General features: G+C 37.4%; 2 protein-coding genes across 5 annotated transcripts in view; one reads left to right on the forward strand and one right to left on the reverse strand.

The window, feature by feature from the left end:
* Nucleotides 1-25528, forward strand: part of LOC149087910 (voltage-dependent calcium channel subunit alpha-2/delta-3-like) — a 323210-nt gene that overhangs the window by 185567 nt on the left and 112115 nt on the right. The window lies entirely within an intron of this gene.
* On the reverse strand, nucleotides 13150-20277 carry LOC149087917 (U33-theraphotoxin-Cg1c-like). Its single transcript, XM_089242588.1, has 4 exons — nucleotides 20157-20277; nucleotides 19213-19339; nucleotides 18924-19033; nucleotides 13150-13268 (listed from the first exon to the last, which is right to left on the reverse strand). Exons 1-4 carry the CDS (start codon nucleotides 20196-20198, stop codon nucleotides 13218-13220), a joined length of 330 nt encoding a protein of 109 aa, XP_089098714.1. The 5' UTR covers nucleotides 20199-20277; the 3' UTR covers nucleotides 13150-13217.

Here is a 25528-nt window from a genome sequence, read left to right on the forward strand (position 1 = left end):
TGAATTTCATTAAATATTCAATGAAAAGATAATCTCAAAATAAATAAAATTTTTAAATAATATAGATCCCTACCACCCAGTTTTACTCGCCTGGTCCTGCGCCCCGTTAAGACAGTTCTGTGTGAATTTAGATACCGCAATATAATGACTTATTTGGCCCTCGAGCTTCGTCGATTTTTTTTTTCCGGCCCTGCAATATCTGAAAGGTTGGAGATCCCTGATATAATTTCTTAGTATTGAATCAATATATCGGATACTAAAGCATAATAAACACCTTAGGAAGAAAATTCCATTATAAATGCCATTATAATCGAGTATGATTGTATTTGGTAGATAAGGTTGATTGAAATCTCCTTTTTTGTCACTTTTATCTAAAATTTATTTCGGTATAAAGAAGACCCGCAAATTTCAGTAATTAACATTTTTGATACGGGATCATATAAAAGTAATGTGTAAGCACACAGTATCACCACCACATCAATCTTAACCACCGAAATAAAAATTTTCAAGACACAAAAACGAAAATCTCAACATTTTTATCAAGCAAAATTCAAGTCGAAATGTATTCACATGAAACTTCAACAACAACAACAGCAGCAAAATTTCTAGAATTTCAAGCCGAGGGGTAAAAAATACTGAAATCCATGGCATATTGGAAAATTGAGCAGCGTAGCTTTCCGTTAAAGCAATAAACGAAATCATAGCCTACAAAAAAGTTTTCTCCTCGCCCCTCTCCCTCAACATCAAAAAAATTCCAAAATAAAATTTCCCAAGAAATTCACTTTTTTTCATATATTTTTCATCCATACCTTTCAACATAGAAGGCAAAACCTCACACTCTCGTCCACAGACCCTCCGACATCCCCAAAAAAAATTTCCTTACACATAAAATAGTATTTCGGTATAACAAATCGCGGTTGAAGAAGAAAACTCTTGCCGAACCTAAACCCCACGCCATATGTAAGGGTACCGTACCCGTTCTTACCCCACACCCCAACATATCCCGTCCCGGATTCCATCTAAACAACGTACGGTGGAAAAAAAGAAAAAGAGGAGCAGCGTGGAAGAGAGAGACCAAGTCATTGGGAACTCCTTCTCCCAGAAACTCCTAATGGTGATGGATCAGTGGGATTTTCCCTGCAACGCTGGAGCGAAATAGTACGGGGGGGGTTGAGGAGCGGGAAAATCGGGAGAATCCGGGATTTACAGGGAGAGAAAGCGGGCCGGGAATGAACGCGGGGGGGAGGGGGAGTTACAAGAGATCATTGCCTGGAAAAGGTGAAAGGGACGGGGTGGTATATATGAGACTGAGGAAATGCTATCATTTATGCAAATAGCCCTCCCCTGCTTCATCCTCTATACCCCTTCTAACCTCTCTGGGTACTGTTTTAACCCTTCCCCTTCCTCTTCATGCGCTTCATGTCGACTTTCAAGAGCCTACAGCAAGCCAGCAGGTCATTTATGAATCATGGTTTATGCTTATTGCTTCAGTTTCTGTAAGTTTTTTTTTTTTCTTCATGTTTTTCTACTGTCATTACAAGCATAAATGTTGAGAATATCACATTCTTTAGCATGAATTTTTGCACCCTTTTCTGGAGATATTCCATTTCTAAGGCCGGGAATGGCCTTATTCTCGGCCGGATTGTCAGAGGAGACGCTTTACTAAAATTCCGGGATGGTAACTAATTTACTCGGAGGTTTTTAGATGGGGTTTTTATAATTAAAGCTTTAATTTTTGAAATTTTTGTTTGTGGCTGTTTTGTTTATTATATTATTTTTGTTCGGTAGGGGGCGCAGATATTTTTTTATTAAGATGACGGAAGTAATGTCTTGACCTTTTATATACAAATGATTTTTTTTTCCCCCGAGCTGATAATTTTGTTTTTCGTAGTTATTGTGACACGAATAGAAAGAAGGAAAAATCAGTTAAAAGCTATTTTCAACTGTACAAAGGTTTTTAACAGCTGGCTGATGCGAAGATATTTTTGGAAAGAGAAAATTCAACTGCCCCTGCGGGGAATCGAACGCACGTCCTTTCACTTTCCGGGTGAACGCGCTAGGCTACAGAGGCAACGAATATCTCAATCTTTCCTTGCAGATCCTGTGCAATGAACGGGATCGTACAGGGACGGTCGGACCTAACCAGCAGCTCCTAGAGATAGAAGGCCTCCGCAGTCTGCTTGTGACGTCAGTAAGTAGTCCATTTTCCCTCAGAATATTCAGGGGGGGAAACTCCCTGCTCGTGCCAGTATCATCGTTGTTTGGTTTTCTGTGGTTCCTAACTTCAAGGCGCGAATGCGAGCCGATCTCCCCGTTAAAAAGTCTCGCCACAGAGAGCAACAGACCTACAAACAGCACAAATTCAATCATAGCACATCACTGACTTCACTTCTGAAATATAGATGGCAGCACTGAAAAATCAAACAAGACACTACATATGCTCTCAGACTGTTAGGTACCCACACAGTTACACCTCCGGCACAACTCACTAGGTAGTAAATCGCCCATAAATGGTGATAGACCTGAGTTGTGCTCGGTTTGAAAGAAAGAAAGTATCATCATTGTGAGGAAAAGAAATGGTCGGACTCAGAATTGGCGATTTCTATGCCCCACATCCAATCACTATGCGGTACTTGTGAGCCAATCAGGAAGATTCTACGCCAAAATAAAAAGAAGCGAAATAGGATGCTGTGTTTCAAAATGTGGCAAACTTCCTAGGTAGTCTAAATGACGTTTATGGCAAGCATAAACTAGGAGGTACTGACCTAACTCAGTCCAAAGCTCACAATTGCTGACGATGCCACCAGATGGCGACTTATCCGAGGATGATGTCACTCTCCGCTATCCATACAAAGGTTTTTAACAGCTGGCTGATGCGAAGGTATTTGTGGAAAGAGAAAATTCAACTGCCTCTGTGTGGGAAATCGAACCCACGTCCTATCACTTTCCGGGTGAGCGCCCTAAACCACTAGACCAGTGGTCCTCAACCTGGGGCCGTATGGCCCCCTTGCGGTCCTGGGATATTCTAGGGGGGGCCACGGAAGAAAATCAGAAGAAAGGTGATCCATGACAGGTGGTGAAGGGAGTCGGAGAACTGTGAAGAGAAAAAAGCTTTAAAAGTGAAACATGGTTGAAAAATAGTACTACTTTCAGAATTCCTCAGATCCGTCCATAGAAACAGTCTATGTGGGTCTATGTGGGCATGACCCTGGTCTTCGTGTCTATAATGGAGGGAGGGGGACTGCATTATATGGAATCTGATACCATGATTTTCATATGTAAGCTGTTACTTGCAGCTAAGTATTTAGGGCAGCCAGAGCAACGGTTGGTGTGTTATAAGGGTCGATTTATCACGCATGTTCGTGGGATCGTACCGTATTTTACGCAGACCGTTTTTTAACATATAATTTGACTCCTGGGAGAGATGATAATCCGCCATTTGAGTGCGTGCCTAGCCAGGATTCCAGAGATTGATCCGATTTATTAAAATTTCATTCATAACAAAAATATAGAAAGTATCTCAATCTTGGGTGGGGGGACCTGGATAGGACAGGGGGGCCACGAGAAAAAATGTGATCCATAGGGGGCCATGAGCTGAAAAAGGTTAAGAAGCACTGCACTAGACTACAGAAGCAACGAATATCTCAATCTTTCCTTAGATATTTTTGGAAAGAGAAAATGCAACTGCCCTGCAGTTGGGGGGGGGGAGGAGTTGCAAGGGCAGTTGAATGCCGTTTTTCCAAAAATATCTTCGCATCAGCTAAAAAGTTTGATAAAATACATTTTATAAAACTTGAAAAATCTAACCAATAAGGTTATTGGTTACATTCTAGAAAATGCAACCGTTGACCTTATTGGCTGCATTTTTCAAGTTTTATAATAGGACTTTTATCAAACTTTTATAGTGTAATACCGGCCTTATACGCGTACTTTTTTGTCTATGTGAAATTTTTCTTTCCATAGTTACTGGCATGAGTAGAGACCCGCAAAAAATGAATTCAACAAAAATTATTTCGTATTATACTGCTTATGCAAAGCCTCAAAGAAGACGTACAGGGCATCAGAAATCTCATATAATAATAAACTGAAAATCAATTTAACCAAATCCTCAAAAACCGTATACAAAATACTGTAAATCAGGTGTGAGATTCAGTTGGACCTTGGGCTATTTCCTTTAAAATCTCTCAAGTAGGCCGCCAATTTTTAAAAATTGATGGTGAAAAATTTGTTAATTAATATAACAAATTTCTGATGTTTCCTGGTGCGTTTTATTCCAATGTTTCTCTACTATCATTACAAGCATGAATGTTAAAAATTCAATTTCTTTTGCTTGAATTTTTGCACTTTTTTCTGGAGATAATCCATTTTTAAATCCTGGAATGACCTTTCTCTCGACCAGATTGTGAGAGAAGTTACGTTTAAAAGTAAAATTAACACAGTCACTGTTCTCTGTGATATTTTTAGAAGGGATTGATAATTACAATTTTAATTTTGTTCGAGGGATTTTATCTGTGATTTAAACTATTTTAAAGTTTTTATTTTGTTGAATACTTTTTTAAATACGGTGGTGGAAGTAATGTCAAAGTTATGAAGTAAAATTTTGTGGAATAATGATTTATTTTTTCCTTAATCACTGTGTCATTTTCTTTGAGTTTTTGGTGTCCGGAAAATCTCTTGGAAAATGTTCTTGGTGCCCTCGAAATTTTGTTTGAGAAACCTGAGGTTTACTGAGGAACCTATGTAAAAATGTTTCTCTTACTGCGGATTTCGTTTGATAATCCATTTGATACTGCAAATTCATTTATTATTGTGGATATACAACCTCTGACAATAAAGTTCGGTGAATAGTCCTGTAACATTAACGTAGATGAAATGTTAACGAAAGTTACCTTACTGTCCCTCGAAATAGTCACCTCCCATTACTATGCACCGCTGAGATCTCCTATACATGTCCTGGAAACTTTGCAAGAAGTCTTCTTTTGGGATGGAGTTCAAAAGCCTCGTCACGTTTCTGTGGATGTCAGGAATATCGTCAAATCTCTTTCCTTTCAAAGGGAGTTTGAGTTGTGGAATAGGGAGAAGTCTGGAGGATTGAGATCTGACGAGTATGGTGGATGTTCAATTTGCACCACCCCCTTTTTTGCCAGGAACTGTTTGACGATATTGGATGTGTGAGGGGCGAGCATTGTCGTGAACAAGAAACCATGAACCTTGTTGTGCGTACTGATGTCGTAACCTGCGTAGACGTTTCATGAAACGGGTCAAAATTTCAATGTACCTTGCAACATTCATCGTCGTTCCCTCGGGTACTTTAAATTGATCTTTTGTTCGTTCATTTTCCTGTTCTCAGTTAGAAACCAACGCACTAAACAAGCACTTTGTAAAACAAGTCTTTCATCAACATCAAAAGAATGTCTAAAACTGGGGAAATAATTCCAAGTATTTTTTTTCAAATCATTCAAAAATATATATATATTTATGGCTATTCAGACTTATCAGAAAAAACGCTGCTGTAGTACTACTTTATAATTCCATATGAAGAAATTCGGATTTTTTAGCGTGGAATAAGCGAATTATGATTATACGCTAATGTTATACATGAGCAGATGAAACTTCATTATAATTCGGGTGACCATATTTTATTAGGAAAAATTACAATTTTGGGATCCAAAATACTGAACAACACCAATTATCGCCAAAAATGATAAATGCCATCAGTGAAAAATTACTAATTTTCGATTATATGCGCCTTTACGCCATTAGTGGTGGTCGGCTAAACGTTGGTTTTCTGTGGATTTCAAAGTTCGAAGATCGAATGCATGTCAAACATGTAATAAATCTTTTAGATACAGTAAAACCTCTCTTAACGGTCACTCCTCAGATGTGGCCATTTCCATCATAGGCTGCATCGGACTAAAACCCCTATACAGACACCAATAGTTGCAATTTTATTTAAAATTCTGCTCACTAGTAACAGCACGAGTTCTAGTATTTTGATCTTTCTGGTTACTTTTTAAATGAAATTTTGGCTTGAAGTTTATAAATTTTTTGGTAATTCTGATGTCGGTTTTCTGGTTGTGCTGCTATATTTTATGGTTTCAAATGGCTAGCTCTAGTAATCGTCGCTATCTGTCACTGAGAGCGGAAATTCTGAATGAAAAAACAAAATTGATGTCAGCAAATACAATGAAAAACGTGAAAGGGGAATAATACAAGGGAAAGACCAACGTGTGTAAGGGAAAGTACCCAAAATTGCAAAAAAAGAACCATGGCTAAACGCGTTTCAGAATTATATGAAGTTCCTTCATCAGTAGCAAAGAAAGAATAGTGAAAATACTCCTTATAGCGGGAGTTAAGGCTGAAACACACTACACTGACGTGACGCGATTATCATGTCTCGTCAGAGACGTTGTGAGTTCTGATTCGTGGAAATTCTGTGACGTTGAAATTATATGGCGTGAAATTCCCACGTCACAGAATTTCCACTAATCAGAATTTACAACGTCTCTGACACGACGTGAAAACACATCACGTTAGTGCAGCGTGTTTCAGCCTTTACTCGCTGAGACAGAGTCGAATTCAAATTGAACCGGCAATAAGAGCAAAGGAGGAGAATAGAAAAGTAAAATTGCGGAGCCAATCACGAACGAGAACGTGTAATGATACTGATGGAGAAAAAATAATTATTTTAGAAACTGTTGCCAGATTTTTGAGAAGGGTGGTGTGCTAGTTAAGTCGTTGACCAACTGGTTCGAGTTTTTGTTGATGGGAAATGATTTGAAGAAGTCCAAGTCAGACGATGAGGGCACAGGCGGAGATTGACTTGGAAGTCTGGGGGGGCAAGGTCATTATTGCTGGGGGGCACGATGATGATGATGTCAGCTCATATATGCATATATACATTAGATCAGTTGACTAAGATGGAGGACGATGAGTCCACTCGGTATATTCCAGGCACGATTGACTATAGCGATAATACTGATGCCACACTATGCTCAAAGATAGCTGATAAGTCAGTTTGAGGTTTGAATTGAAGGAAGTACGGGGGAGGGGGGTCTCTCTCTATCATTAACATTATGGGAATCAGCCGAGATCTTCCCTCCCCCCTCAAAAATCACGTCATAGCTGAGATGTCGTTACAATCAAGTTACTTTACGTTAGCTAAACATTGTATATGTTACGGTAAAATAGGATAAATTCGGTTATTAACCAGCTATTATGCATTATCACCCGAGCATTTCGGTAAATTTGATATATTTCCCTAAAATTATGCATAGTACCCACAAGCTCGTCGTTAGTAAATTTAATAAGTACTAAGGAAAGTAAAATTTTTACTGGCGATTATGCATAATACCCAAGCGTCGCGTCGTTGGTAAACATGATGGATCATATTAAGGTAGGCTATTCATGATAACTCATACATGCATTCTATCATTATTTCCGGGTACGGTAGTAAAATTTGTTGTCCGACTATGTATTCATCATGCATACTAAACTCTTTTGGAATTTTTCCAAAATTCACCAATTACATTATTTGTGATTATGCATAATATCCTAAAGGCGACAGATTTCAAGTATTTATGAAATTCGCCAATGACGCTTAGGTGTTATGCATATTCGCCGGTAAAAATGACTAATGTAGGGTAATTTATTGAGACGGATTGTTGAATAGCATAACCACCTATTTATTCCATTCACCGTAAAATATATACGGGAAATTGTTAGTCTAATTCCCCTTTCAGCATAATTATAATCCATTTAATCATGCCCAATCGAAGCTTTGAATGCCATACTAATTCACGCGTTAAGGTGATGTAATACATGCACGTATACACAGGTCGCATAGCAAATAGGATGTATGGCATTTTAGTGCGAACCGTTGTTCCTAGAGGTATACTTCCACTTAGAAAATTTTTTCAAATAACGAGTACTACTCAGCCACTAGTGTTTTAAGAGGTTGCATAGTTATTAAAATAAAACAACTGGTTTTTTATACAATCCCCGTGTGCCATAAAACCCAATTTGTTGCCGTGTGATGCCAATTAAAAAAATTCCACGTTTCTAAATGCAATAACCACTGAGATATTGGAGTTCGAAAAATTAAGGAAATTGGGGAAAAACAGCGTTAAGTGCGGGTAAAACGGTTTTTCCGCATTTAGCGCTGTTTTTTTTCCAATTTTCTTCCGTTTTTTTAATTGGCATCAGAAGAGAAAAGGCAACAACTTTATAATTGGGTTTTGGGGCAAACGGGAACTGTATAAAAAGTTGTTTTTTTTTTAAATTTTAATAACTAAACAACCCCTTCCATACATGAATGGCATATCTGAGCTTTTACTACACGTTATTTGAAAACTTTTTCCAATTGGAAGTATGCCTTTAGGATCGACGGTTCTCCAGTAAAATGCCAGCCGTCCGCCCTCTTACTCTCAACACTGAAAGAAGCTTAAACTGTTGAAAGCAGATCCAAACACTGAATGCTGAAATAGAATGAACCTAAATATAAACCAGAACACAGCGAGCGTTTAACGCGAATTCGCGTGATGTAATCAAAAAAGCCTAACGCTCTTTGAAAAAAATAAAATAAAATAGAGGAGCGTATTAACTCTGAGCATTGGCGTGTCAAATGAGCATTGAGTCACTCGTTTGCGTGGGAAAAGGAGCTTTCAAAACTTCGATGGAAGATTCGTGAGTCCTTTCCTAAAGTAAATAAACACGCTGCAGCCCAATTTCTGCGAAGGCACGACATACGGTATACGTAAGCAGGTTTAAGCACACAAGATGGCATTTTAATGTGTAGAGCGTTAAATGTACTTTATTCTCCATAGCGAAAAAAGCAACAACATTAATTTAGCTGCAATGATTGCAGAAATCTCAAAAATTCAATCTTGCATTTATTGCTTCTCATCAACTCGATTATAAACAAGGTCTCGTGTGATATGATTGTTTAGGACTTTAAATGTGCATGTATATTAAAAGATGATACAATCATTGCATGTCATAAAAAATGGTTATAGCAGAGTAGCCCTTACCAGACGCGGGAGGACTGGTGAGAAAATAGTAACGGGACCAGGTACGTTTAAAACATTTCAGGGCACCAAAAGTGATTGAGACCCCCCCCCCTCTTTGCCCTGATTTTATATATTTTGTGAGGGGGCAATCACACGCAGCGTCTATTATTTCAGAATACTCATTAATGGTGACAACTATTCAAATAAAAAAAAAAATTGAACACACAATTAAATGTAAATTAACAAAGAAACTGATGAATTTTTAGCACTCTGGTGGTAATTTTATATTAATGAAAAGAAACAATTTCCCGAAGCTAATAAAACCCAACAATATCCACAGCAACAAATGGGGTTTCCAACAATATCCACAGCAACAAATGGGGTTTCCAACAATATCCACAGCAACAAATGGGGTTTCCAACAATATCCACAGCAACAAATGGGGTTTCCAACAATATCCACAGCAACAAATGGAGTTTCCAACAATATCCACAGCAACAAATGGGGTTTAAAACAATATTGATAATAAATTGATTTTCAAACGATATTTTTTGATAACAACAAATTGATTGTTCAACAATGTCTGAGGATGTTTAGAAAATCGATTGCTGCGGATATTATTTAAAAATCCATTAGTAACTGTTGAATTTTAGAAATCTATTTGCTATAACAGTATCCGCGGAACAAATGGATTTCTAAAGCAACATCAGCAGTAATTAATGGATTTTTGAAGCAATATCAGCAGTAATTAATGGATTTTTGAAGCAATATCAGCAGTAATTAATGGATTTTTGAAACAATAGCAGTAATTAATGGATTTTTGAAACAATATCAGCAGAAATCAATGGATTTTTTAAACAATATTCAGCAGTAATTAATGGATTTTTGAAACAATATCAGCAGTAATTAATGGATTTTTGAAAAAATAGCAGTAATTAATGGATTTTTGAAACAATATCAGCAGAAATCAATGGATTTTTTAAACAATATTCAGCAGTAATTAATGGATTTTTGAAACAATATCAGCAGTAATTAATGGATTTTTGAAAAAATAGCAGTAATTAATGGATTTTTGAAACAATATCAGCAGTATCAAATGATTTCTGATCGGTATTTCGAGTTAAAATGGCTTACAAATAGTATTCTGAATAACAAGAAATTTCTACAATAGCAAATGAATTTTCAAACCATATAACACTTCGAGGACACCAAAAACACGAAAAGAACGACAGTCATTAAGAAGAAACATAATTCCAGAAATTTTAATCCAGAAAATTACTTCCATCATCGAATTAAAAAGTATCCAACAAAATAAAACCTCAATATAATCTAATCATAAATAAAACCCCACACAAAAAATAAAAATTTTAATTATGAAACCCTATCTAAAAATCTCCGAGAAAATTAGTTATCATCCCGGAATTTTAGTGAAGCGCGTCTTCTCTCACAATCCGGCCGAGAGCAAGATCATTCCCGTCCTTAGAAACGGAATATCTCCAGTAAAGGGCGCAAAAAAAAGTGTTGTTCTTAACATTTATGCTTGTAATAATAGCAGAAAAAACATGAAAATGAAAAACTTCAGAAATTGAAACAATAAGCACACATAAACCATATAATTCATAAATGACCTGCTGGGTTTCCTGTAGGCTCTTAAAAGTCGACATGAGCCACATTTAAGAGGGGAAGGTTTTGAACAAATAGGTTTTACAACAATGTTCGTAGCAAAAAATGGATTTTTCAACATTATAGGAACGGCGGAAGATTTCCCGAATTTTTCTTAATGAAATATGGTCATGAATATTGACAAAACCATAATTATGCATATTTATGATTACAGTGAAACCTCTCCTTTGCGGACTTCGGTGGGACAAAAAAATTCGTCCGTGAAAGAGGGATGACTGTTAATCAGAAGTTCGAAAACCATACTTTAGTTGCACACGCGGAAATTATTATTCAGCCGCAAAAGAGGGGGGGTGACCGCATCTGAAGGGGGTATCCGTTAAAAGGGGTTTTACTAGATATGAATAGCAAGCCAAATTATGTCTTATTTACATATTAAACTCCTCTGTCAATAAGTATTATAAAAAAATGGTTTTTGATCACAGCCGAATAACAAAATTAAAATATTTCACTCAATGTTTTAAATGTTCTGTGTGCAATGTATTTTCATAATATAGTGAGATGTGTATTTATAAACTCCTCCCATCTTTAAATATGAAATCAACATCCGCGCGTGCCCCCAATTCATAAAATAATTAACCAATAAACTTAAATATTCTGTGAACTCGGGAGTCTCGATCATTAATTTACCGAACGCACTGGCACCTATTCAAATGCTAATCAAGCTCCGCAAGAGGCTTGGTTCCCCAAGCACGGTGGACTTGTCAATATTTCCCGTGCCTCCCTTATCACGTGATCTTATTCATGCAAAGCGAAGGACACGCAAAATCATAGGCGACGAAAGATTGAAATATTCCTACGTTATTAAATGACCTCGTAGGTAAATGCATTCTTCATCCGATGCCGTAGAAATAATGTCTTGAGGACGAAAATCTTAACAAGTAAATGGTCTTGAATAATGATACTGTATAAGGATTTCCGTAGACTAATAATTTGAAATAATGATTGCCATGAAGTAGGGGGGTTGCACAATTTTTTTAATTCCGTGGGCCGGAAACTTGTACCGTCTTTCCCCCGCATTAGCCGGCATGCCATTAAACTCGAGGGACACCAGATTTCTGAATGTTGGGAGTCTGGTCCGCTCCCGGCGTGCCGGGAAAAGCGAGAGTTAACGACGATCACGTTATGCATTCAGACGATTCTGTGGATTTCTATAATAGAGGTATTTAAGAATTTTTCAGAAATCTGTGATTCGAATTTCCCGGTATGACGGGAAATACTGGTATTCCTGGCATGCTAGTCTTCCTCGATGTTTCCCGGCTAATGCGGGGTAATACGGTACATCCGAGGATGATGTCACTCTCCGCTTCCCATACGAAGGTTTTTAACAGCTGGTTGATGCGAAGATGAATTTAAAAAAGTTCAACTGCCCTTGCGGGGAATCGAACCCACGTTCTCTCACTTGCCGGGTGAGCGCACTAGACTGAAAAAAGCAACGAATTTCAATCTTTCCTTAGAGCTTGTACATGTAAGGTCCCGTTTAGTATGCACGACTTCTAAGGAACGATTGAGATTCGTTGCCTTTGTAGTCTACTGCACTCACCCGGAAAGTGAGAGGACGTGGGTTCGATTCCCCCGAAGGCAGTTGAAGTGATTAAATTCATCTTCGCATCAACCAACCGTTAAGCACCTTCGTTAACACGGTACACACGCATAGAACGAAACGAGGAGGTTCATCGTTTCATTTTATGTCGCCATCTGGGGGCTAATTTCATTGCGAACTGTTGCCGAGTTAGGAGGCTCTCTGTTGCGCAGTCCCGTTAATCCCAAAAGAACACAGTGTTTTTAGGAAAGAAAATGTCTGTCCTGGGCACGCACCCGGGGAAATTTCGCGGTTGTTGATTCGATTCTCCCCCACGGAAGAATGTGACTTTTCTTTCCAATTGTCTTCGCTTGGTATCCAGTCATCTGTACTTCGTAATGTTATCTGTTTTATTGATATTTTCTCGACGTACTTTTTTTGAACGAAATTTGCAATAGCAATCTTCACTGGAATCGGAGATGCAAATAATTTGCATAATTTACAAATTGTTTTATTATATAATGAATATGGCGATAATTATATAAATATTCGTTTCTCATAGTCATCGCATTCAACTTTTTTTCGTGAAATACATTTTAGTCCACTGCAGACTTGTACTTGAGGGTTGTTTTTGTTAATAGTTGGCGATTTCGCCTTTAATCGATAAGGTTTTTTGGCCAGAACTGGCGAAGTCCCATGTTTGTGATAAAAAATTTCCCGCTAGGATATGGTCACCCCTAATTATAATGAAATAATTCATTCCATCTGATTATTTACGTGAAAGGGATTGAAAACGTTGAATTCGGTTGTATCGTCAAAAAACATTTTGTGGAACCTTACAACCTTATGATCGCGTATCGTTGTAACCGAGTTTGACTATAATTTGGTTTTTCACGTTAAGAAAAAAAATCCAAATAATTATTCAATCAAGACACGACAGTACAAATTAAATTTATTATCTAATATGACATGTCATCATCCAGAGAAGAGCAATGATGATATTCCAGCTACAAGCTCTTTGGTGGAATCTCACAGGCAAAAACTTTGTACTTAGTTGTCTATAGAGAGATTAAAATATATTAGTATTAGCTATATAATACCCGGCACTGTCCATGTTTTCTTCAGTTACTGGCAGCATTAAAGAAGTGACAAACCATTGTAAAGTCATATACATGTCTGAAACGCATTGATTGGGTACCACGGTAACCAAATTAAAAATTCCAAAAATGATTGTTGAGGCCCAGAAACCAGTGTTGCCCGACAGTTTTTTTACCCACTTCGGGCCCAGCTCTAACAAACTTTTAAAGTAGGCTATATTCAATCTGGGACCTGTTTGGTGTATTATGCGAAATTTAGCGACGATCGATCTAAAATTGTAGATTTGTGTAGAGAAGATGCAGAGACAGAGACACACAAACGAACCAATTTATGTGTATAGACCAGTGATTCCCAACGTGGGCGTTAACGCCCCCTTGGGAGCGCTGGAATGTTCCAGGGGGGCGGTAGAAGCTACGGGTATAACATAGGATCCTATGGGTTAGATTGCGTTTGGGGGCGTTGGGAAAAAAAAATTTCTGAAGAAGGGGCCGACGAGACAAATAAAGGTTGGAAAACTATGGTATAGACCATAGACTTAAGATATAAATAGACCGCGCACGCTATTCATAAAACTTGTCGAACGTGAAGAAAAGATGAGCAGTATTGTCGGGGAAAGAACAGGTTCTGCGCTATTACATTTGGCGCGTTTTCGCAGAAGCTAGGATGTTGCTGTAACGAAATTTGACTCAATTCGATCAAGTTGATGAAAACTTTCCTTCATTTTTTCAATGAATTTCACTCATTTTTATGTGAAATATTTAGGGAGTATCAGATTTGAAAAAATAAATTCTATAAAATAAACAAATATTGGAAAACGGAATTTATTTATTTTCCATTAAGTGATAATTCTTAATAATTTCTTAACACATGGGTTTTTAAATTTTAATTGAATATATAATATTTGAAGGAAGTGAATATAAACAGTATAAATTTCATGAAATAAATTTTTTTGGCACAGTTTTTAATAGCTTTCTAAATATCTATACACACACAGGAAACAAAATATTGTATACAACAAATATATAATGTTTATGTTACTGTAAATTTGATAAATCCGTAGTGCGCGTTATCTTCAGAAATTATGCTGGTAATTATTATAGTTGGTAAATATATGCATAATTACCAATATTTTTAGTAAGTTTGATGAATTTCGTAGCATTTATCACTTTTTACGAATGAATCGAATAATTCTCAAAATGAAGTTAGTAAGTTTAATGAATATGGAAAAAATCCATGCTGAAATATCACTTTATTTCAACAACTTAGTTCTGTCCGTATGAGATGCGTGCACTACACATATTTCGCCATAAAAATTAAATTAATAATAAATGCGAAGATAGAGAGAGATTTTTTTTCATCGGCTTAGTTCATGTTGGCTTTTGCTGTATTTATCAGCATATGCAAACATAACCGTTACGAAGAGGGGTAAAAATACTATTATTTTTAGAGGTTGTTATGCATTTTTATGCAAAACTGCAATTGTCTAGAGGGGGGGGGGGAAGTTTTCCTCACATTCTATTTAAATAGAATATTTTTCATAAATTTCTCCATCTGAAAAGCATATTTTCTTCCAAGTTGAGCAAAACTCGAATGAACTCACTAGCTCGCCAAATCTCGCCAAATCTTGCGGAGACGTATATTTCAGTTAAAACTTCATAAAACTCACAATTTCAATCATTTATTGCCAAAAATTCTATTAAAACATTTAATAATGATTCATGCCATTTGAATTTTACCAAAACTTGGAACTTTAATTGAATTAAATCCAAAATGGAGTCGTTAGAAACTGAGATTACGTCAGAAATCCATTGCATCGTCAATTTAATATTCCAATTTTTAATTTATAAGAAGGGGAATAAGCAAAAAAGTATTCCTTTGTGAAAGGATAATGTTCCTCCTTTCCTAAACCGTTCAGAACATCCGAAAGCTGCACACGTGGTGACCATTCTAATGAAAAATAAGACAGCACTTGGAGATCGTCATACGAACAGCCATAAGGAAAGCATTGCCAGCGAGATTCCCTGACCAGCCTTTCGACCGGAATCACGTGACTCCGGATCTTTGCTTCACATTGTAACCCCTCGCGCGCACTCTATAGTATTATTACTCTGTGGTATAGACCAACGTACTAATCCTTGGCAAGGATGGGATCATTTATAAGCATTGATTTTCACAAGAAGAAAACTTGTGTAATAATCTTCTTATAATTTGTATTACTGGATATCTTGCGTGAGCAAAAATTGTGTGACATTAAACAAAAATTAATTTAAAACTCTACAAATTTGTGAGAAAAATTGCAGTTTGCAACGAAACACTTTTCATAATGTTGAGTTTTTTTGATAATTTATTTCAAAAAACTTTAAAATTTTACTCACAGATGGCTCTAAATCATAAGAACTCTATATGACATAAAATGTGGCATAAGCAGTGTAGATCAGTGATTATTCTACAACTAGATTACAATCTAGAAACTGGTTTTTTTTTTGAAGATCCTCGAATTATATCTACCATTTATTTATTTATTTTTTGCCGGTCAGAAATTTATTTACGCCATTTATATATATGTTTTTGCCCGTTCGCGTATTTTGCCCGGTCTGCAAAATTATTTCTAACATTTCTGCATTTTTTTCGCTGGTCTGCAAATTATTTCCATTTGTGAATTTTTTTGCAGGTTCTTAAACAATTTCCTCTTATTTATGGTTCTCAAATTACTTCTACTTATATATTTTTCGCCGAATTTCAAATTATTTTTAACATTTGCGTATTTTTTACCGATCCTTAAATTATTTCTGATTTATTTCTCAAATTTTTGTCAAGACACAGAATTTTATGGATTTTTGTTTTCTCTACGAGAGATATTCTTCTTTGAAACAGCATCGCATTTTTCGTACTAAAATATTTTTTTTGCCGATCCGTAAATTATTTCTCGGATTTCTAACTACGTAGTTGTGAGAAAAAATTTAAGGAAATCGGTGTAGATGCAACGCAAATCGTAATCATCATTAACCATGCACTCTTAGGGCCACATTAACAACGTGTTATGATTTCTTTTAATTCTCTACTCCATTCCTAGCACAAACCGCATTTTTTTTAGGTCAGTTGGGTGATATTTCATTAATTTTCAAAGTGTCATAAACGTTTCTCCCAGCCTTTAATTTCTTATAAATAATAATTTCAATCACGTAACAAAACGACACTTTTTTTTTTGGAATTTCTAGTCCCAAGATATAGTAAAAAATGTTATAGAAAAACATCCCACACACACACACAAGAGAATAGGTTATTAAGTGTCTATATTTAATTTACATTTCATATCAATAATCTCTTTCTTACCAAGAGGGAAAAGTGATCCGAGAGAAATTTTTATCCTTACTCACACGTACATAATCATCCCTTCCTTGAAAAATTTCCCATCGAATTTTACGGAAAAAATGAAGAGAAAAGAGGAAAAAACAGCGTTTAGCATCGTTCTAAACCAAAATGAATGACTTTTACTGATTTAAAGACATTCATTTTCTTAATCGAGTTCGAAAAATCCCCGTCTTTTCCCCCGTTCTCTCCTAAAGCTTATCCATATGAAAATATCTTTTCTCCGCCTTTCACAAGTATTTCACCCATATTTTAAGACCTTTTTTCCCCCCCGAATTTCTCTTGAAATAACATTTTTATTTTAATTTTTAAGCGTATTTGATGTCTTTTAATAATAAAATAAAAACGGGGGCGAATTCATAAATTTTAAAGTTCCCCATTTTTTTTGCGGTTTTCCTTTTGCTTGTTAAAAATGTCGGTGTTTTATTTTATTTCTGCTTATACTTGTTTCAAAACTTTACTACGTGATGAATGAATACTTCGTTTATAATTCATGAGTTTCTCTCTTTTTCTTCCATTCTTATTATATTAGAATTTTTAGTAACGTGTGCATATAACACATGCTTAATATATGTTTCCATCTAAAAACATATTTTATGAAATTCAATTATCCTATTTCAGCATGTATTCGTGCTTGCAGGGGGATATAGGTGGTGGTTTTTTTTTTCCTTTCCTAGTACTTTTAAGATACTTGACAAACGACAGAGAATTTTATGGATTTTTCCTTTTTTTAGGAGGAACATTTTTCTTTGAAACAATATCGCATTTCCACTGGAATATTTCAGTGTCAAAAATATAAATTTTTATTTTTTTTAGGATAATAATACGGTGATACAGTAGACTCTCGATAATCCGGCCCATCTAGTGATCCGGTGTTTTTTAGGTGGGATCTCTTCGAGCATATAGAATCGGTAAAACATGTCACTGTCTGTACGTAGAAGTTTGTATCATTCGAATGGACATTTTCAATTGACTTCCGGTGATTTCGATAATCCGGCACACCCTGGTCTGATATGTGCTGGAATAGCGAGAGTCTACCGCATTTCTTACATTCAGTTTCAAGAATTTTCATATCGATTCAATTTTGTTAAGGATATCCTTCTGCTGCAGTCGTTTCTTCCCTCCCGGGGGGGGGGGGGGTTTACGAAGGTCCATTCGGAAACATTTGTTATGTCACGATGCTACATGGAGTTGGGTACTTCAAAAAAATTAATAGATGTACGTAGCTTCTGTAAGGAAGTAAGGTGCTTTGCATCATTCCAGGGTTGTGAGTGGTTCTATCTATCTACGTAGCTTCAGTCTGAGGATACGCCTGAGTACTAAGCATTTCACAAAATACATAAGCGTTCTAAGCGTACGCATATCTCTGGGGGGGGGGGGTACTCACGCTTCCTATTGCATTCCTATAAGCATTTTGCAAACATCGTATAAATTTCAAGAGGTGCGTCAATATTCCACTCATGTCTAAGATATGGCGCCTGGAATAACGAGCTGACTCATCGTCGTCCATCTTACAGCGGCAAAACCAGTTTTCAAAGTGATGTCAAATCGTTACAAAAAACCAACTTAGAGAACAGTTATTTTGGCTGGAGCAATAATATTGATTTTGGACTTCACACAGATATGACGGATGAGCTTAGCCTGGGGTTTCCAGGAACTAAGGTCCAGGGGGAAGTCACGCTGACTGAAAACTGCGTGGGACACGATAACCCATAGTACGTGTTTGGGTAAAAGTGAAGAATAATTGATTTAGTTGTGATCACGTGAAACTGGGTAGAAATAAAATAAATTCGTAATCCTAAATTTCGCTGGATATACAATGTATGTGTTCCCTGTAGTACAACATCCTCTTTTTTTACGCTTCCTCACGTTTCACCCATAACTGCGGCAACATCTTCGGAGGTTCAAAAACATGTAAGTCTCGGTGATAAGCGAAAAAAGAGTAGTACATCCAATTCTGCCTAAGGACGAACTGGCAATCGAACTCGTGACGCCTCTAAACATTCTTCGGTACTTGAGGCGAGTATCTTATCGACCGCGCCTTATTATTTGAGGTATGATCGGGTGCAATATTGGACCTCCGAAGATGCTTGCCACGGATGTAGGTGAAATGGCAGGAAGTAAATTTCTTGTATTAGGGCCTAAAAACCCAGAAACTTCATGTGTCTCATACCGATGCACAGTTTACGATACTGAGCAATTTTTAAAGGAATAAAAGATAAAATATATATTTCTCTTATACTCACTCCCCAAGTTTCTTCAACCTTTTGGCAAGTCAATCCTTCTGAACAAGGGCATGCAAATTGATATCTTCCGTTTTCGGGTTCTCCTTGGTCAACAGGGTCGCAGAGATCCCCTGTGAAAAAGAAAATTATAATTATTATCATTATTGGCGGATGTTTTTTGCTATCCGCCAAGCAATGTTAGTTTCGATTTTTTTCATGTAGAAACAAAGTTTTGGTAAGATATTGATGCATGGATTCATTCCCCAAACCTAATTTTCGGTTGTGGTGAAATATGATGTAATGTTGTTACCTTTCATTGATGGTTCTGTGCAGACTCCTTTCTTCAGAAAGAGGCCTGAAGGAAGAACGCAGCACTCGTGCTTTTTGCAATCGTCAGCGCTTTCGCATCTCCTCAGACTCTCAGCAGCAGAGCTCACCTATAGAATACATAAATACTGTAGCTCGAGGATTTATGAGTAATTCAATAACCCCCCTTGAAATGTTTTGTTTTCAGACGTATAAAAAATATCTTATATCTATACGAGATCAATAATCTTGTAAAAGATGCGAATAAGATACCTTATTCACATTTGTGTGAAATTTCGATTTATAAATACAGTCGACACTTGTCATAACGATCATGCATTATTGCGACCATTCTATTACAGCGACTAGTACAATAAGCCACAATTATTTTTTTTTTCCCTCATCCATCTCTTGATCATTTTCATCCAATATGACGATCTACAATACACGTGTTGAACCCACAGGCCAAATATTACAAATATGGCCCTCGGAAACATCTGATGCTGCCCGGGACATCAAACGTAATTTTGTAAAAACGAACGAAGTGCCAATCACCAGATCATTCAAGTGGCCTGCGGTGTAGTTCCACATCACTTAAGTGTTCCCGCGGCACATTCACAGATCAGTTATGCAGCCCACTACGAATTTACAGACACTAAGTGAACCGCGGCACATTTCCAGTGAAATTAAGTGGCCTGCGGCGCATTGGCAACTGCATTTAATATCATAACGAAATTGATGCAATTTTTTTCATTCCGTCCGAGTATGAATTATCTGAAGAAGCTAGTGTTTTTTTCGTTTTTGAAACGTTCGATATAATGACCGATTCGTTCGATATAACGTCCGTTTGCCGAAAAAACGAGAGTTGTTATAACGAACGTTGATAGTCTTCTGCTGGATAAATAATCTACCAGCGGATTTTTATTAAATGAAGCATTTAATACTCACGCCAATGGTCACTACGAACAACAAAGCAATAACGGAATTCATCTTGAAAGCAGATTTACAAGTGAATTTTTTTTTTCTTCCTACGAATTTCCTGGATACAATTCCTTACAATATTATTCTAGATAAGAATATCTAGCATCAGGACTCTTTCTCACGTTATAATACATCTACCTAAATTGTGATTCCGGTATAAACCAGTGATAACGGAATGACTTTTTCGAATGGAAGAGCATAATCCGAATTCGATCAGGCAACCGGACAGCTTTAGTTTACTCGTCCCATGAAACGGGTATCATTGCTTAGACATATAATAAGTTATAAGGAGTCCCCCCCCCCCCGACCCCAAAGATATGCTAGTATCCAGTGTGTTCTTCAACCTTTTCACACATGGTTAAAAAATGATTGAGTAATTTCGCATATCACCGGAAATGTAAGAAATGATTTTCGGACCGGTGATTATCAATAGATAAAAATTGTGGACGAAAAAAAATAATTTGCAGACCGACAAAAAAATGAAAAAAATCTGAAAATTATTTTGCGGACTGTCAAAAGAGTGAATGCGAAAAATAATTAGTGGACTGTAAAAATATGTTAAAAACTTCCTGAATAATTTGCGTACCGCAAAAATATAAATAAATTGGAGAAATAATTTTTGTGGACCGGCAAATAAATAAATGGGTACGGGAAAATAATTTCTATACCGGCAAAATAAATAATTTGCGCACCGCAAAAAATAAATCCGAAAAATACTTTGCGGACTAGCAGAATAAATAAATTAATGGGAAAAATAATTTCGCACCAGCAAAAAAAAAATCCAAAAATGAAGAAGCAGACCAGTAATTTTAATAAATTGGAGGAGTAATTTGCGGAGAGAGACAAAAGAAATAAGTGCATAAAATGGAATAATATAGGGGGGACGGGTATAGGTCCCTCCCCCGGCTTTTGAAAATACACTAAAAACGGTATATATATATATATATATATATATGTACATTGAGTACATGTGTTTTACCCCCCCCCCCCAGAAAAAGTTGAAATGACGGCCCTGGGGTGAAATACCATAAAAAAATATATCACAATCTTTTCAGACCGAGACCAGATACGCGGTTTTTCTGCTGCTTGCCAGCCAGAAACTTGCATACATTGGGTGACCATATTGCCAGTACTTAAAGGGTCCTTCCTCGTTTTGTCGTTCCGATTTCCCTTAATTTTTTTGGTTGCAGTTTTCAACTTTGCTTCTTTTTGCTTCATTGGCGTACGCAGGAAGTGGAATGGGGTGAGCTTATAGTGTTATTTATACCAAGCGAGTAACTGTATGAGTGACCAAATGAGTGGCGTGAGTAACCGAATGAGTGATTGAAAGAGTACAATATGAGCGACTCATTCGCTCACCATCTTGGGTACTCATACGGCGCTTACTTGTGTCACTCAGGTGCGCAAATCCAGAGGGGGCGATCACTCCTCACAAGATCCAAAAAATGAGGGAAGAAACTGATCTGTCCTGTGTAAAATACGGGACGATTCAACGAACCTAATTGTGTCTGCCTCCACTACGTCCTTAGCTGCTGGTGTTTGCGTCGGCTTTATACGCAGCTTAAGATATCTGCCGCGGATTCATTCACAGCCGATGTCAGCCTCCACTCAATTCGAAGCAGAATGTGTCTGCTTTAGCTCCATTCGGAGTTGGAGATATCTGCCTCGGCTTTATTCGCAGCTGATGGTGTCTGACTCCACCTCAATCCCAGCTGGAGGTGTGTCTTTCTTCGCTTCATTCGTAGCTGCTCCATTTACTGCTGTAGACTTCCTCCTCCGCTTCATTTGTAGCTGAAGATATCGCTTCGGAATTATTTGCCTCTGATGATGTCTGCCTCGGCTCCATTCATAGCTGAAAATATCTGCCTAAGCTTTAATAGTAGCTAATGATATCTACCTCGGCTCGTGCGTAGAGCCAGAGGGGGAGCAATGGAGGCAGTCGCCCCTCTCAAGAGCCAAAACGATGGAAACATTTGTACGAACCTAAACAATTAATCGCCCTTCCTAACACGTCACCCTAGATCTGCACCTGGTCACTCACGAGGGTCCCGCACCCACTCTCGGCCCTGTCCAAGACGAAATATGCCCGGCCCGAGAAGAAAATATGGTCTAAAGAGGGCGACATCGACTAAATTCAGGGTTGTGAATCACTGCCCAATACAATTCATACACGCGTCGTAAAGACACACACACAACAAAAAAAAATCGACTTCTATTTTTTTTGTCTTTATCCGAGAGAGAGAGAAGCCAGGGATATAAAAAATGGCGGAAACATCTGCTAAATTGAATTAAACACAGGGTACTCAGTGTCGTTGCAGGCGGCTACTTTGGTATTATCAGGGCTTTTATATATTGCTGTAGAGTTGAGGAACAGGAGCAAAAAAAGAGGAGAGAGAGAGATAACGGAGAAGGTAGCGAAGAAATGTGAGACAGCCCTACAAATGGTCAGAAATCGACTGGCTAATTCGTTAAAGAGGCTCCTCGGTAACCATTAACGTCAAGCGAAATGGCTTGAACATAAGATCGGTGGACGTTTTTCCTTCTTTCTTTTGTTTCGTTCTGTTCTTTCTTTCCTCCTTATTAATTAGATACAAGAGATTTAGTTGGACGATTCCTTGTTCTTTCTCCCCCCCCCCCCAATATCATTCTTCAGCAATTTTCCTCTCCCGTTTTTTTTTTCTATCCTTACCGTGTAATCAGGGAAAGGTACTTCATCTGTTGGATTCGCGTGCCTCCAGCGAATATATAAGAGTAGGGTTTTATGCGAAGAACGGAACCACTAACCAACTTACTGTACTTGTAGGTTTAATATTGGTTTTACTTTTTTCTTTTTAAATATGAATTTGTCGTGTTTCCGGAAATTGGAAATCCCGTTAGTAATCCTATTCCTTCGTATTTGTGGCCTTCAATTTCAGGATTTTGCATGATTGAACTGTTTTTTTTTGTGTTTTTGTCTCCTTTTTTATTAAAGGAATGCTCTGTAAGCTGTAACCTATCTGTTGTCAGGACTATACAACGTGTCTTGCAAGTCCTATAATGCGGCCTTTGTCTCGTCGACCGTCCGTCGTAGAGGTATAGTTCTAATTTAAAAATTACCCAAAAATCACTGACAGTTCCGAGAGTGAATATACAGTGTTTCATAAAACAAAGCAAGTCTAAATTTTTATGTTTTCCCTGTCTTCTGACTTCTAATTGAAAAGTTGTCCTGTCCCTTCTGAGGCCAACAAAAAAAAATCCTCGTTTTTAAGTGCGTGTAAGACACGTCTTTAATATTCGCTGAAATGTTTGGATTCGAAATCGGAAAAAAGTTGGGAGAGAGGAACATGAAAAGGCATGAAAGAGAGCCGCAAACTGACGGACAACGCTTCTTTCTCTCATTTATGCTTTTTCTTTCTTCCAAACCGAGGACGACTCGGGTCTATCGCCATGGGCGATTTCCTACCTAGCGAGTTGTACCGGAAGTGTAAGTGTGTGCACCCAACAGTCTGAGCGCGTATCTAGTGTTGTGTATGATTTTTCAGTGCTGCCATCTATATTTTAGAAGTGAAGTGTAGTGACTGAATATTTCTACTATTTGTAGGCCTGTTGCTCTCTGTAGCGAGACTTTCTAACGGGGAGATCGGCGATCGGTTCGCATTTCCGCCTTGAAGTTAGGAACCACAGAAAACCAACTTCAGCCGACGACCACTGTGGTGACGGTGGGGTTCGAACCCGGATCTCAGCGATGCGAGTTCATCACTGTGACCACTCGACCACTACAGCGGCTGTCATTTATGCTGTTCTTTCCCAACTTTTCTCTGATTTGTTTGAATTGAAATATATCGGCAAATATTGCGTTTAGAAACATGGAAATTTTTCTGTTTGCCTTTGGAAAGACAGGGCAAAAACTTTAACTGAAAATTAAGGGACGGGAGGGTCGTATGAAAATTTGGATTTTTTTTTTATGCCACACTGTATTTTCAATCTCAAAACTAGTACAGAGTTATGATTCTTGGACACGTTTTGAGCATATTTCAAATTATAACCTCTATAATGAACGGTTGATTAAGTAAAGGCAGAATTAGGACTTGAGAGGGCTATCCTGTACAGCTGTTTCATTCCTTTGAAGTTACTCTTGCCGCCTTGGCTCAGTGTACGTTGTCTCGGATCAGATGCATGGCGTCACTGCAATATTTTTTAACTGAAAGCGACCTTGGGATACATGAGTAGCTAATTTGTTAGAATGCTATGTTTGCATTTATTTATTTTTTTTACCTTCAATTTTGCAACATGATTTTTTTTTTCTCAGTACAGTTTGAACCACAAAGAAGAGGCAGTTATATATTTGGAATGTAATATCAGTACTATAAATACATTTATTTTATGAGCGATTTTTTGAGGCTCTATACGGCTTCTTTGAGCTTCTATGTAAGCAGTACAATTTGAGATAGGTTTTTTAAAATGACTTTTCATGCTTTCTATACGTGTCATTAACTTTGAAAAAGATTATCAGAGCTCGAAGAAAGATCTAGAAATGCAGAGCCCTTGAAAATGCATGGGAGTACGCAAATATCGTACTCACTTCTAGAAGTGAGCAGGTCTTCTACACATTTCAGTCGATTTATTTAGGTACGCAAGCGTATTCAGCATTTTTATTACCTATTAGAAATTTTCCACTTTTTCCCTTGCCATGTAATCAGTTCATCTGTAAAATTCACGATCCTTGAATAAAAATATGAGAGTCGATCACCGTTGAACGTTATACAAATCACCGAGGTCAAAAGAGCCCTATTCTCCTTCATCTTGGAGTAACGTAATATTACATTAGCATAAAATGTGGCATAAAATGATAATATGTGAAGGGGAAAAAAAGAGAAAATAACATTTTGTCGTGGAAAATTGTCTTATCCACCAATTCGTCACGTATTTGATGTCTTCGTTCGTGAGATTGTCTTAAACATTGTCTTGAAAGATGAGCTAATGAATATTCACAAACATATATATACACACAAACGCACACTCATTTTTTCAAATTTTGGACACACATGTCTTATGATGTATGTTTTTAGACCTTAGATGTTCCAGAAACTCGCAAGCATCATAATTGGAGATATCTCTCCGGTGTTAGTGACATGACCTTCCTTTTTCTTTCGAAGTAGTTTCGAGCTTGTTTCTTGATATGGGAATACATATAGACGACACCTTCAAATGTTTGTGCAGATCGGAAAAATTTTGGTGCTCCAGTGATCCCCCTGAGGACGCGATTCTGAAATCGTTGTAGTTTGTACATGTTGCTCTTAGATGCGAAAAAGGCCAAGCTGGGGCACCATGTGTTAACACTAGGCTAATGATGGAATGCG

Source organism: Pholcus phalangioides, unplaced genomic scaffold (genome assembly GCF_987345545.1).
Source record: "Pholcus phalangioides strain wild (caught in Gottingen) unplaced genomic scaffold, Ppha-v1.0 ptg000003l_1, whole genome shotgun sequence".
Taxonomy (NCBI): Eukaryota; Metazoa; Arthropoda; class Arachnida; order Araneae; family Pholcidae; genus Pholcus; species Pholcus phalangioides.